Raw genomic sequence first — 15076 nt, 5'->3', positions numbered from 1 at the left:
AACCCAAACTTGAACAAATTAGCAGTCTTCATAACATCCACCATAGGGACCACAGAGATCTGTTTCTTCCAAGTCTTTGCCACAAAATCCAAAATCGTAGCCTCATCCACATTCATGGGAGCTATTACTTTCCCATACAAACAGCAAGAAGTGAGTGCCTTAACAGAAGAAGCACATGGGGAAAGTTTAACAGTGGTTTCGATGCATGAAAAGCTTTTGCCTTTCTGAGGAGATTTGCATGTAATGATTGACTCCATAAAGGCAAACAGTAGAGGATAAGAATAAATGAAAACTCACTCACCAACTGAATCTTACCAAACTCCCAAACAAAAAATAACAAAGAAAACAAACAGGAAAGTCACTGAAAGGACAAGCACACTCCACCCCACTCAAAGTCAAACAGGGATACAACCAACACCCAAGACGTCAAAAACCAAAGAACAAGACAAACCAAACAAAAACACAGAGAAAGAACAAATGAGAAAAAACATATTCACTCAAACCCACACGAACACACAGGAGACAAAACCACTGGGAAACACAAGCAAAGCTCTCACGAGAGAAAGTCAAATAAACAAGAAAGAGGGATTCAGACCGGACTCAAAACGAAAGACACCAGAGAACGTAAGGTAGACACGAAAAAAAGGGCAGACAAACCGAGAGAAAAGGTAGATGACCATATTCTCTCCAACTCATCATCTAATTCAAGACCTAACTTACCAACTTTATGAGCCAACATATTAGACTCTCTATGAACATGAGCTATAGTTAAGTTTGGACTGAAAGATAACAAATTCTTAACACTAATTAAAATGTCATTTAATATACTATTATTTTAATTACAAGAGGTATGTTTATCAACTATAGATTTACAGTCGGTTATAAAGCACATCCACATGAAGTATTTGAGCCCACTGGATAGCTTGAAAAATGGCCTTAGCTTCTGCTAGGGGTGTTCATCAAACCGCCCGCACCACACCGCACTGCAAAAAAAATGCAGTTTAAAATTCTTTGCGGTGCAGTCGCGGTTTGAATTTTTCCTAAACTGCGCGGTACGGTGCGGTTTGCGGTTTTGAATTGTTAATATGCGGTTCAAACCGCACCGCACCGCACATTATATAAATACCAACTTTTATATTTATTAAGTCCAATATGTAAATGTCCAACCTAAAACTCACTAATTATTGTATTGTTGAAACTTAATTTTTTTTTTCATATTTATTGTCAAGTCTTATGGTATTTTTGACAAGTGTTGCTTAAGCTTTGTTGCATTTGTGATAGTTTAATTATTTGCTGATAGTTCAAACCGCATAAACAGCAAAACACGCACCGCACCGCACTATTTTTTGCAGTGCGGTTTTTGCAGTCTTTTAGTTTCGCGGTGCGGGTGCGGTTTGAAAAATTAAAAAAACTGCATGTGCGGGTTGGTTTGAAAAAATGGTCAAAAATCGCACCACTCGCACTCCGCGAACACCCCTAGCTTCTGCTACAACAGGGGGAACAAGCCCAATAATTGGTTTGGAAAATCCTGCTTTAACTCGATTGAAATTATCCAAGAGAACAATGCCAACACTATGCTTTTTGCAATGAGGATCAATGGCTGCATTAGTAAAAATCTTTAAAGTGCCCAAGACATCAGCTTCCACTACATCATGTTGAGCAGCAGTAGAGTTGTTATTTGGTGCTTGAACCTGCTGCATATCCAAATACTTGAAGAAAAAATTAACACTCCAATCATACACTTTTGTGGGAGGGAGAGTATGCTAATTGTGAAAAGTATTATTTCTTTGGTTTCAAAGTGCTCACAAAAAATAGTATAAAATACCAATATAGTCTTTATCTAGTTCTTGAATAATACCTAGGAAAAATTTATTAATATCAAGATACTTATAATTATTATAGTATATAGCAAACTTTGATGATTGCTAAGCTTTTCTCGATCTGTAGCATTCTAGCAGGGCATGCGTAGTAGTTTTTGGTCCGAGTTTGCATAGAGGACAAACTTGAGAATCAACAACACACTTTTTGAAAAGAGAGGAAGCTACAGGAAGAGCATTAGACAACATTCTCCAAACAAAAAGTTTAACTTTTGGGGGTGTTTTAGAAGTCCAAATTTTAGTCTAAAACTTTTTTGAAACAGAAAAAGAAGAGGAAGAGGGAATATCCTGTTGAGAGAGAGCCAAATGATAAGTAGACTTAACACTGAAAAGGTCAGAACTCTTTCACTCCCAAATCATATCATCTTTATTATAAAGACTAGAAATAGGAACCTTAATAATATCATTAATCATGGACTCATCAAAATAGGCTCTGAGTTTGGACAGATCCCAAATACCTGAATCATTAATGAAATAGTACAGCAAAGAAGAGGAGGGAGGGTTATTTGTGTAGAAAGATTTAAGTTTATGATTAGGAATCCAATGGTCAGGGGCGGAGCCAGGACTTGAATGCAAGGGGGGCCAAATTTTAAAATTTAGTATAAAATAAAATTTTTATCATATATTTATTTTCATTATTAAAATTAAAAACAAATTCTTTTGTATGTCAAAAAATGTCTATAAAAAATATCAAAATAAAATAAAAAGTACTCTATATTATTTAAATTAAAAATATTAATCTACTTTTAATTAAAGCATATCTTAAATTTTAAATTTAGTAAATATTTTATAAAACAAAATATATATATATGAACAAAATAATTTTTATATTTAATAAAATTTAACACTTAACTATGAAAGTTATCAATTAGTGAATGATTTTGAGTCAAATGTGTAAAAAAAAAATAACAATAATAGGTAGTAGAAATAGTAGAAGAAAAAATTAAAAATTAATAATTAATAAGCAATTGCCTTATTTTATTTACCTTCTACTCATATAAATTAATTTTATGTCAATTCACTTCTAAAAAAAATTAATTTTTATTTTATTTTTAATAAATTAAACACTTAATTTATACTATATATATTATTAGTTGTCTATACATTTTACTATCATATATTATATATATTAATTAGTTTTTATTTATATATGTATTTTTATTTATAAATATATAAATATTTACTTATATATACAAAAGGGATATTAAAATTGTTGGGGGGGCCATGGCCACTCTTCTCTTGGCTGTGGCTCCGCCCCTGCCAATGGTCATCCAAAGTCCTAATACCATTACCATCCCCAACTTTCCAAATAAGTCCCGAAACCATTAAATCTCGACCCCAAATAATACTTCTCCATGTGTATGAAGGGTTATGACCAGGGACAGCCTCAAGAATAGAAGAGCGGGGAAAATATCGAGCCTTAAGAACCAGACTAAGAAAAGAATTGAGATTTTTAAGAATTCGCCAATCCTGTTTGGCTAGCATAGCCTGATTGAAATGTACAAGCGATCGAAAACCCATGTCCCCTTTAAATTTGGATTGACACATAAACTTCCAGGACTTCCAATGGATTTTCCTCGAAACCCCAGTAGAACCCCACCAGAACCTGGCCATCGCTGCCTCAATACCCTTGCAAAGCTTAATTGGTAACCTGAAACAAGCCATTGCATAAGCAGGAATGGCTTGAATCACAGCCTTCAGTAGAACTTCCTTACCCGCCCTTGAAAAACATTTAGCAGACCAACATCTAAGGACAGAAGCAACCTTATCTTTAAGAAAAGCGAAGGAGTGGTATTTAGATCTAGAGAGACATTGAGGGAGACCTAAGTATTTACTGATAAAAGGTCTATCTTCTAAGTTAAAAGTATGAAAGAAAATATTTTTGATCTCTTGCAAAGTATTGGGAAAAAAAGAGAATAGAGGACTTTGAGAAATTTATAGCCTGACCCGAAGCCCTAAAGTAAATACTAAAAACATCATGAATAGCACGACAGGTTTGCTATCAACAGAACAAAAAATAAGACTAACATCAGCAAAAAAAAAGGTGAGAGATCAAAGGACCACTCCTAAAGATAGCAATCCCTTTAAGAAGGCCAACATCTTGCCTGTCCCTAAGAAGGGAAGAGAATCCCTCCGCACACAGAATAAAAAGATAAGGAGATAAGGGATCTCCTTGCCTAAGACCCCCAGAAGGCTTAATAGACCCTATAACAACTCCATTTATTAAAAAAGAAAGACTAGTAGTAGAAATGCATTTCATAATCAGATTGACAAAATTAATAGGGAAATTAAAAGGGCTATTTACAAAAATATGGGAAAATGAAGATATGTTTTGATATATATGGCATAAAAACTTAATTACCCTAAATATGACATTTTTTTTAAAAAAAAAAACATACAAATATGGGAAAAAAATCATGAGGAATGCCATAAAAAACTTTAAATTTGTGTTTCTTTTTATTATTTTTTCTTTTTTTTTTAAAAAATATAAAACACTAAAATAAATAAAAAAAATGATATCAACTGTAGATGTTGTTTTTTTTACAAAAATTAAACTTGTTTTTTTAATTTAAACTACTGTTTGTTTTTTTTTCTTTGTTTTTTTCTTAAAAACTAATTATTTCATTAAAAGCAGCAGAAAAAAAAAACCAGTTTCATGAATATTATTCAGAAAAAAAAAATAATTTAAAAAAATATCATCTAAAAATAATACAAACTTTAAAAATCAGTTTCATCAACATTGAAAGAAACTAATAATTTCATTAAAAGAACAAAAAGATAGTTTCATTATGTTATTACAAATTTTTTATTTTAAGTTATTTTTTTGTTATTTTGTTTCTAGCTTCGAAACTTACACTTATATTTTGTTTTTAATATTGGTATGCATGATGTGTTGTTTTGATTATATTTGTGATTAGTATTTTTGTGTGTGTGTATTTTTTTTTATTTGATTGTCTGATGAAACTGGTTTCAGTTAACATTATAATTAACATTTATATTTTGTTATGATTTTTTATAGCGTCAAAACTGGTTTCACAGGTCGAAACTGGTTTCACAGGTTTTAACTGTTCTGTAATGGGGTTGCTCCATTTTTATGATATTATTGTATTTTTTTAGTTTGTATAAAACCAGTTTTATTATTGTATGATATTTGAACAACAATTTTTATTTTATTTTAAATAATCAGTTTCTGACACACATATTATTTTATTATTTTTATAACTGGTTTTTTTTAAGTAACTAGTTTTCATAACTGGTTTTTTTTTTATTGTTGTTCATAATTGAGTTTTAAGTTTTAATTTTTTATTTGATTATTTCAAGAAACTAGTTTTTATTTGTTTATTTTTATTTGGGTTATTTTACTAAATGGTTTCTCACATTCCACTGTTTTTTTTTTTTTTGTTATTCCTTTATGGTTTTTATTGTATTTTTGTCTCTTTAATTTTCTTTGTTTCTTTTTTTCTCTTTTATTTTAATTTCTGTTTCTCTTTGTTATATTTACTACATAATGTATGTTTAAATCAATTCTATTTTTTGAGCAAGCAAATAAAAATTAAATACCAAAATAAAGAAGGGATATTGGCGGCTAAACCCCCCAAACTTTTGCGTTTGTGACAGTTAACCACCAAAACTCAAATTTTGGCGGCTAAACTACCTGAACTCCACTTCCGTTTTGGTCCGCACTATTCCGTCACTTTGGCTCCGTTTAAAGGTAAAAATGGCTTACGTGGCACGATCCTTGTCAGCAACTCATGCCACATTGGCATTAAATCATGCCACCTTCCTAAAATAAAATTAAAACTTAATCAGAAAATTAGAAAATTTAATTAAAATCAGAATTTAAATTAAAAACAGAAATAACCCATCAAAAAAAAAAAAACCCTAAATTTAAAATCCCTCACCTGCACGAATGAACCGACCTCCCCCGTTCTTCCCTTCCCTTCATTCAGCCACAGTCGAAGAAGAAAATGAAGAGGGTTTCGCATCCGAAGTGCTCTTGTGCACAACCTGTAGTGATCAAAACCTCGTGGACAGATGCAAACCCAGGAAGGAGATTCGGGATGTGTCGACGTTATAGGGTGAGTTGTATTTTTTTAATTTTTTCTGTGTTTCCGTGATTGGTTTGCTCGAGACCTCGTCTGATTCTGCAGTAATGGTGTTTTTTTTCAACAGCTGGTTGGTGGTTGTTATTTTTGGGAGTGGATCGACCCACCAATGTGTGAAAGGGCATCGGAGGTGGTTCCTGGGCTGCTGCGTAAAATTAGAAGGCTTGAGGGAGAAATTTCAGACATTTCAACATCAAATGTTGATGCATATAATTATCTGAACAGTGTGGAAAATAACTGTGAGCAATCTTCAATACTGAAGGCCTTGAACAAGGGGGTTCAGGTTGATGAGCACTCATTGGTTAACAGTATGGGAAAGACTGATTGCATGGAGAGTTTCAATGGAAGTAGCAGTACAAGTGTTGAAGACCCAAAAGAGAAGATTTGCACCAGTGGAATCTTAGTCATAAGTGTTGTTGTTGCCATTGTTCTGTTTTGGTTAATGTTCTGAATGTTGTTTAATGTATGGAAATATTGTGAGGCAAAACCACCTTAACTTTTATATTTGTAACAGTTAACCCCAAAATGTAATGTTTTTAAGGATAATGTTCGAATGTTATTTAAGGATGTAATGATATCTTTTGGTTGCTAATGCAGTATTAGAATGTAATGTAAAACTTGGCAATTTAAATGAACATTGAAACTTTTGCAAAATAAAATTTCTATTCATTTGGTTGGTGCATTGACCTGTTCAGATCCAAAAGGCACCTATACATTAGCAAAATATACTGTTGTTGTGTTTGGTGCATTGATCAAAAGATTACCAAAATGCACCTATACAATTCACATTGATCAAAAGATCACCAAAATGCACCTATACAATTCACATTGAGCCAAATATAAATTAAGGCCCTATTGGTGCTCGGGGCATTGATCAAAAGATCACCAAAATGCACCTATACAAGAAATATCCAAAAGGTATCTAAAACTAGTTTCTGTGACAATAGTTTAATGTAAATTATAATGTTACAATTCTAAACGACAATCAACCCCGAGGCTGGGAACTTGAACCTTCACCCCTCTTCCTAGCCTCTTTAGCAAGTTGTTTGTCCCTTCTCTGCCTCCTCTTGAGTGTTGCAGCAGATGGATTTTGAATTGGTGGCCTACCTCCTTTATTCTTTGGAGCCTACAATGGACATATAAACAATGTCAAAACACAATAGAAATGTAAAAGTCAAATAAATTGGCAATTAAAACTTAATCATACCTCGTTTGGCACATTTGGTACAGGTTCCTTGCATCTTGGGGCTGTGTGTCCAGATTTTCTGCATTTAGAACAATGCATGACAGTTCCAACTCTGCTGGCTTTTCTAACTGTGGCAGCTGCAGGTGGATCTTTTTCATCAGCACCCCTTCTCCTTTTCTTTTTTGGCCTGCCAGGAAGGTTATGCTCACAGGGAGGGAATATAGGGTTAAGGCCCTTGTTTGGCCACTTGTCAGGGCTAGGCATGGGGGAAATTGTGCCTGCATATGCTGCTGCATAAGCTTCAGCTTTGTAGTACCTATGTATGTAACCCCATTCATTATGGCCACAAAACCAAATGGCTGCCAAGGCATGACCACAAGGAATTCCAGTGAGCTGGAACCTTCTGCATGTGCACTCATGTTTGTCCAGATCAACCATAAAGGCACCAGCTTCTGACATTTTAACTTCAAATAAAACAGCATTTGCTCTTGTGACAGAGCACTTCCTACCAATTTCAGCATTTTTTGCTACAAGCTTTGCTATGTTGTTGTGCACTCCATGCTTCCACTTTTGTATGCCTTCCCTTCTCTTTGTGAAAGTAGACATTAACCAACCTCTGATTGTCTCCAACAGTGTGACAATGGGCTTGTCCCTTCCATCCATAATGGCCATATTGAAGCTTTCACACATGTTGTTCAATAACATGTCACATTTAACACCTTCCTTGAAGTATGCCTTTGTCCACTCTGACTTTTGTTTGGCTGCTAACCAATTGTAAGCTCCTTCATTTATATCCTTGATTTCTTTCATCCTCTGGTCAAAATGAGCAGGAATTGTTGATCTAGCAGCTGCCCACACAAGTTGCTTCAGTAATAGGCCAGGGAAGTCTTTCTTGAAGTTGCAGTACATGTGCCTAACACAGAATCTTGTGTCAGGGCTGTTGAAAATAGACTCAACAGCATTTTGAAGACCCTTTTGCCTATCACTCATCATGGTGAGTGTCCTTGTATCCCTTGGTGCCAAGTCATCCTTCAATAATGTTAGGAACCATTCCCAACTGCTAGTAGTTTCCTTCTCCACAACTGCATAAGCTACAGGAAATATGGAATTCCCTCCATCTACACCAATTGCTGCCAATAGCACACCTTTGCAGTAACCTTTGAGGAAGCAACCATCCAACCCTATTAATGGCCTGCAACCTCTATAAAACCCTTCTTTGCATGCTTGAAGGCAAATATAACACCTCTGAAAGATCCTTCTCTCACCCCTTAACTCTGTTTGAATCTTGGCTGTACTCCCTGGGTTGGTCTTCAAGATCATTTGGAAGTAATCATCTAGTATGGCATACTGTTCTGCCACAGACCCTTCAAGCAATGCCTTTGCTGCAGTTCTGGCTCTGTAGAATTGCCATGAAGTGACCTTAGAATACTTTGTGTCTTTGGTCATTTCAGCAAACTGTTTGAATTCCATTTCAGGGTGTTGCCTAAACTGATCAATGAAGTGTTTGGTCACCCAATTCACATCAATAAGCCTGAAAATACCCATGAATGAACAATCAGTATGAATGAAAATAGTTATACTTAATGAACAATCAATAACATTAAACAGCAAAAGTACCTGTTCTCCAAGACCATGCCACATTGGTGCCCTCCTTCAGTTATTGTAGTGATCTTGAATGTCATTCCATCTGGTTGGACATGTGCATGTAGAACCCATGGGCACCCCTCTGCACTGCACTTAGCTCTGAACTTAGCTCTATCATTGTGAATTAGAATATATTCCCTATCTGTATGTATGAAATGCTCCTTCAGTGCAGCCCTCAATATTTCGATACTACCAAACTCCATGTTCAACTCAAACTTGAAGTCATCTTTCTTGGTTTGGGGATTGAACTCCAACCTCGATGTATGATCACCTTCTTCATCATCACTGTGAACACTGTGTAGTTCATCTCCTGAATCTAACCCATCATTGCCATCATCATTGCCAACAGGATTCTCACTTGCCTGGTTCCACCATCTGTTTGGATCTGATGTCCCAACATGTTCCCTTTCCACTTCCCCTTGTGTGTCTGGATTGAACTCTTCTTCTATAAATTCAAAGTCAGCATCAGTTGTTTGTCTTTGGGGCTGTGTTTGGGGTTGTGGTTCTGTTTGGGATTGGGATTGGGGCAATGATTGGGGTTGTGGTTCTGTTTGGGGCTGTGGTTCTGTTTGGGTTTGTGTTTGGGGTTGGGTTTGGGGCTGTGTTTCAGGCAGGGGTTGAGAAAGATAATCCATCTCAAAATCAGTGTTTGGGTCAGGCTGTGTTTCAGGCAAAGTGTCATGAGCAGCATCTGCAACAGGGGGGGTAGTAGGTTCTTGTGTTTGGGGTTGTGATTGGGGTTGGGATGGAGCTTTCCTCATCCTCCTAAGTCTCAATCTCTTAGACCTTGGAGTTTCTTCTGCAACTTCATTAACTCCAGTGACCACAACCTCAGGGGAATTAGGTGCATCTGGCTCTGCAACTTCATTGAATCCAGTGAGCACAACCTCAGGGGAATTAGGAGCATCTGGCTCTGCATGAGCATCAGATTCCTTTGGAGGTTCCTGTCATGTTCACAACAATCAATATCACTAACACATTACATATCTAATTCAAAACTCAGAAATACTAAGTGAAAATTGTAACTCAATCAAAGTTACCTGTTCCTTGGTGAGATCAGATGCTTGATGGCTATCACTGCCTTCACCTTCTGACAAGTCCTCTACCCAGGCCATATAATCCTCCATCTCTGGAGGATTGAAATAATCAAAGTCCTCTTCAACCTCATTTGAGTCCACCTCAATTGAGTCCACTTCATTTGAGGCCACCTCATTTGAATCATCAGATGACGAACTAATCTCAATTGCTTCTTGCAATTCTTCTGAAATCACCTCCTCTGTTGCAACTGCTGCCAAAAACTCACCCCAGTGGACAAAGAAATTGTAAAATTTGTCATCTACATTGACATGCCCTGGGGGATTCACAACAACATCAGCAACAACAGTACACCCTTCAGGCAGCTCCTCAATTTTACATTTCTCCACTTTTGAAGACTGTTGTGGTTCCTGCATCTTAATAGCTTCAGCATCCTCCTCCCATTCCACTGCTAACTGTGGATCTGGTAGCACCAGATACACATTAGCCTCTGCATTATTTCTAGCTGCCAAAAAGAACAACAACAACCATAACTCATCAACTTTGACAACAATAAAACCTATGACATCAAACAACTAACATATGTACAAACAAAAAAGTTTAAAATTGTACCTGTCAAATCCTCCAACATGAGCTGAATTGAAGCATTGTTTACAACCATGAAACCCATGTTTAAATGCTTCCCATGGGGCTTGTACAGGAAACCAAAAGGAAACCTATATTCAAGGCTTCTTGCCATGTCCTCCAAATCATGTCTAGTAAAACCTTCAATTTTACAGTGATCAAAGTACTCCCAACACCCTCCCTCATATCTTCTATTTCCAAATGGGGAAAACCATAAACCCCCATGTATAAGCTTCACTGTGAATTCACCCTCTTCATTCACTGCCACAATCACAACAAGCTATAGTGAACCAGAAATACAAAGACAAAAACCAAAACCAACAAATAGCCCCTGCACAAAGCCTAAACTAAACATTGGAAGTTAAGTTAACAAAGTGCGGCTAAACCCCCCAAACAATTAGCCCCTGCACAAAAAGACAAAAACCAAAACGCACCCCACATGTGCAAACCATTTCCTTTTGGTCAACTGTAAACCACGTGAAATATCAAAAGCATATACCCCACTGATCAAGATACCCCACTGATCAAGACAAAACCCTCGACAGTGAGAAAAGATTCTTCTTTTCCTCAGACCTTTGTTTTTTACTCAATATTCAAAGCCACTTTAATACCCATCTAACTATTTGACCTAACAACCTAATCCCAACCCATTATAAAAACCCATTTTCCCTGCTCAACGACACGTGAACCAGAAACACTCAACATAAACCCTAAAATTTTAAAAGTTTAGAAATCTTACCAGGTGGGGGATCGTGCGAACCGCGCCTACGGTATGTCATTGTTGCTGTTTCGCCTCCTTACACCGTCGCCTGAATGGGGTGGGTTTTCTTACTTCGGGGCTGGGTTTTCTTACTTCGGGGCTGGGTGTGGGTTTCCACTGTTGCAGACGACAATGGTGGAAGAGATGGTGAGGTTTTTTGTGTTAGGGGTTCGAATGGACAAGGGGTTAAGTGTAAGTGTGGTTCTGTCCACTTTTAATTTTGTTTTGATTTTATTTCCCTTTTATTTTTTAGTTTTCTTTTATTTAAATTTTGTTCTGGGTTTTTAATTTTGTTTTTTTTTTTTCTGGGTATAGTTCTGTTTTAATTAAATTTATTCTTTTAATTTAATTTTTTAATTAAGTTTTAAATTTCTTATGTCATATTGCTTTATTTTAGGAAGGTGGCATGATTTAATGCCAATGTGGCATGAGTTGCTGACAAGGATCGTGCCACGTAAGCCATTTTTACCTTTAAACGGAGCCAAAGTGACGGAATAGTGCGGACCAAAACGGAAGTGGAGTTCAGGTAGTTTAGCCGCCAAAATTTGAGTTTTGGTGGTTAACTGTCACAAACCCAAAAGTTTGGGGGGTTTAGCCGCCAATATCCCAATAAAGAATGAAGTTAGAAGTTTAGTTATTAGGTACTCATATAAAATTTATATATTCAAAACTGGTTTTTAAATTTAGTATCGTTTGTAAAAGCTTAGTTATTAGGTATTGTGTACTTTTCATTATGTTATTGAGGAAACTATTTTTTTTTTTGCCTCTTTTAATGAAATAATTAGTTTCTTTTAATATTGATGAAACTGGTTTTTAAGTTAATATCGTTTTTAGATTGTAATTTTTTTCATTATCTTGTTGATGAAACTATTTTTTTTTTATTTTTTAATGAAATTATTAGATTTTTTCAATGTTCATGAAACTAGTTTTTAAAGTTTGTATTCTTTTTAGATTATGATTTTTCTTCATGATGATGTTGATGAAACTGGTTTTTTTTCTGCTGTTTTTAATAAAATAATTAGTTTTTAACGAAAAAATAAAAAAAAATAAATAAATAGTAGTTTAAATGAAAAAAAAAACAAGTTTAATTTCTGTAAAAAAAAATAAGATACAAAAATGTACACTTATTATATATATTTATATATGTAAAAAGAGAAAAAAAATAGTTTGAGAAAAGAAATAAAAAAAAAAGAGACACAAAGAGAAATTAGAAAAAAAAAATAAAAAGAAAATTAGAGAGTGAGAAGAGAAAGAAAGAAAAAAAAAAGTCAGCAACTGACTTAAAAAATGAAAAGAAAAAAGAGAGCCAAAATTGACTAAAAAATATATATAAAAAAGACCAAAAAAAAAAAGCTTTTTAAAGCTTTAATAAATAAAAAACAGTAAAAAAGAAAAAAAAAATTAAGAAAAGTATAAAGGTAAAAATTTCTTTGTCAAATTATAAATGTAATGCTTGAAAAAAAAAAGTTAGTATTTGGTGTAAATTTTCTAAATAGAAAGAAACCTTAAAATGTAAATGTAAAATAAACTAAAAAAATAATAAAACTAAGTAAGTTAGAAACAAAAACATGAAATATGGGTTTGGATGATAAGTTTACAAAAATATGGCATATCAAATACCATAAAAAATCTTAAATGTGAAAAAATGTCATAGAAGAGTGACAAACTTATAAATGTCATATTTTTGTAACTTTTTTACAAAATCTCATATTTCATGTAATTTTTACAAATTAAAATGAAACATAACACTTTCCAAAAACTGTCACTCAACCCGATCAAAAGCCTTGACCATATCAAGTTTAAGAGCAGCCAGCCATTCTTGCCATTTTTTCTAGATGTGATGGCATGAATAACCTCATGAGCAATAAGAATATTATCAAAAATAATTATTTTAATTCTATTTTAACATATAATTTTGATTTTTTTGTCTTAACATTTAAAATATATTGTGTTTTTATTTTATAGATATATTTTTTTAAAAATATAAGATGGAAGAAAAAAAAATTAAAAAACTAATATAAATTAAAAATAAATATTTTTTATATGAAATAAAAATTATTAAATAGGGTACTTTATAAGGTTCGTTTTGGGGTGTAAATGGAACTATACTTTAATTGTTGGGATTTTACTTATGTGATGGTTAGTTTGGTAATTGTAATGGTAATGGTAATACATATGGTATAATAATGGAATAAGAATTATAATCAAATAGAGTAAGCGGTATATTGACACAAATATTATATTTTTAGTTTATGAGTAATTTGTGACGTAAATACTTAATTTTAACTTTCAATTACAAATAATTATCTAAGTTTAATTTTTGACGGTAATAATACTTAAGTTATATTTTTGGAACTTCCGTAGTTACCTGGTCGTTAAGTATTAAGGGCCAGTTTGACACAGCTTTTAGAAAAGCTAAAAGCTGCTTCTCAAAAAAGTTGTGACAAAAAGGTGTTTGATAAGCAGTTAAAAATAGCTTATTGAAGAATTTATGGAAAAACTACAGCTAAAAGCTAAAGCTGGTATACCTCAACTTTTAGAAAAAGCTGTTTTGATTAAAAGACAATAATAAATTATTTATTTATCAAAGATTTATTTAATTATTTATTATATATTACATAAAATAAAAATATTTTTTTTTTGAAAGAAAAAATATTTAAAATAAATAATATTTAAATTTTTTATTTTATTCTAAAAATAATTTATATTTTTATTTTTATTATTAACAAACAATATCAACATAAGTTTCTTATAAACTACAATTTTTTACAAATGATAAAAATATAATTTAATAATATTAAAAATTATTTTTATCAAATACGTATAAATTTATACTATAGAAAAAAAAATTATAAATATATAGAAAATAAAAATTTTGAAAAATATATACTACAGAAAAAAAATAATTAAAAATATATAGAAAATAATAAAAAAATAATTATTTTTACACTTATATAATAAATGGGTTGTTGGTTTTACCCTCTTCTCCCACTAATACAACACTTAGGGCATTTTCTGAGATGACCAAGTATATGTATAACACATCTCTAGTTATCGATTTTGCTAATACTGGTGGTGTTGAAAGATGTTTCTGAATTTCTTGAAAAGCCTCCTCATATTTTTCGTTCCACTCGAATTTTTTGTTGCCTCACAAAATATTGAAGAATGGGATATATTTATCAGTTGATTTTGAGATGAATCTACTCAAGGTGGTGATTCTTCCAGTTAGAGATTGAACCTCCTTTGGTTTACTAAGAGAGGGCATTTCGAGCATTGCCTTTATTTTCTCGAGGTTAGCCTTAATTCTTCTTGTATTTACAATAAAACCAAGGAACTTTCCCGAGGACACCCTGAATGAACATTTTTTCTGATTTACCTTCATATTGAATTTTCTCAATTTTACAAAGTACCCTGCGAGGTCTTTGTTGGGTTTTGTGCCCTTAATAAAACTCTATTTCAATGTAATCTTTATCATTTAATTATCAATAAAGAGACAAAAGTATTTTCATCACTTATTTAGTGTGTCATTTGGTTCATATTATCATTTATATGTTTATTTGATTTATAAATTCATCCAAACCCTTATCACATTAATATTCTTGTTTATTGTGTTGTCAGCATAGTGGAAAATAATCAAGATTGTGTGATTAAATATATATTCCTAGATTTATCAGTACACAGGGTTTAACTGATATGATAATCTACAACATAGTTTACTTGCACCATGGATAAGTGCTATGTCTTTTCCAGGGCATTGGTTCAAGTAAAGCTTGGGTTGGATGCATGGAGTATGCATTGGAAAGGACCGATATTAAACTTGGATTAGATATGATAAATTTACCGT

At 33.3% G+C, this 15076-nt stretch overlaps 2 protein-coding genes across 2 annotated transcripts; both read right to left on the bottom strand.

The window, feature by feature from the left end:
• Positions 1-6674: 6674 nt before the first annotated feature.
• LOC115704383 (uncharacterized) lies at positions 6675-9793 on the bottom strand. The gene is made up of 4 exons (XM_061109207.1): positions 9790-9793; positions 8787-9675; positions 7191-8700; positions 6675-7109 (listed from the first exon to the last, which is right to left on the bottom strand). Exons 1-4 carry the CDS (start codon positions 9791-9793, stop codon positions 6969-6971), a joined length of 2544 nt encoding a protein of 847 aa, XP_060965190.1. The 3' UTR covers positions 6675-6968.
• Positions 9582-11834, bottom strand: LOC133033928 (uncharacterized). Its single transcript, XM_061108989.1, has 2 exons — positions 11212-11834; positions 9582-10733 (listed from the first exon to the last, which is right to left on the bottom strand). The coding sequence occupies exon 2, from the start codon at positions 10262-10264 to the stop codon at positions 9806-9808; it is 459 nt and encodes a 152-aa protein (XP_060964972.1). The 5' UTR covers positions 10265-10733; positions 11212-11834; the 3' UTR covers positions 9582-9805.
• Positions 11835-15076: the final 3242 nt, after the last annotated feature.

This window comes from Cannabis sativa, chromosome 2 (genome assembly GCF_029168945.1).
Source record: "Cannabis sativa cultivar Pink pepper isolate KNU-18-1 chromosome 2, ASM2916894v1, whole genome shotgun sequence".
NCBI classification, from domain to species: domain Eukaryota; kingdom Viridiplantae; phylum Streptophyta; class Magnoliopsida; order Rosales; family Cannabaceae; genus Cannabis; species Cannabis sativa.
Note: the sequence above shows the minus strand (reverse complement) of the source record. Positions and strands in the feature narration are given on the sequence as shown.

What these genes read in the sequence shown, in the direction of transcription:
- LOC115704383 (XM_061109207.1), bottom strand. An exon ending in GGCATGGTCTTGGAGAACAG is followed by an intron (nt 8,701 to 8,786) that starts GTACTTTTGCTG and finishes GGGTATTTTCAG; the next exon opens with GCTTATTGATGTGAATTGGG. An exon ending in TACCAAATGTGCCAAACGAG is followed by an intron (nt 7,110 to 7,190) that starts GTATGATTAAGT and finishes TGTCCATTGTAG; the next exon opens with GCTCCAAAGAATAAAGGAGG.
- LOC133033928 (XM_061108989.1), bottom strand. Translation starts at nt 10,264, where the DNA reads ATGCAGGAACCACAACAGTCTTCAAAAGTGGAGAAATGTAAAATTGAG.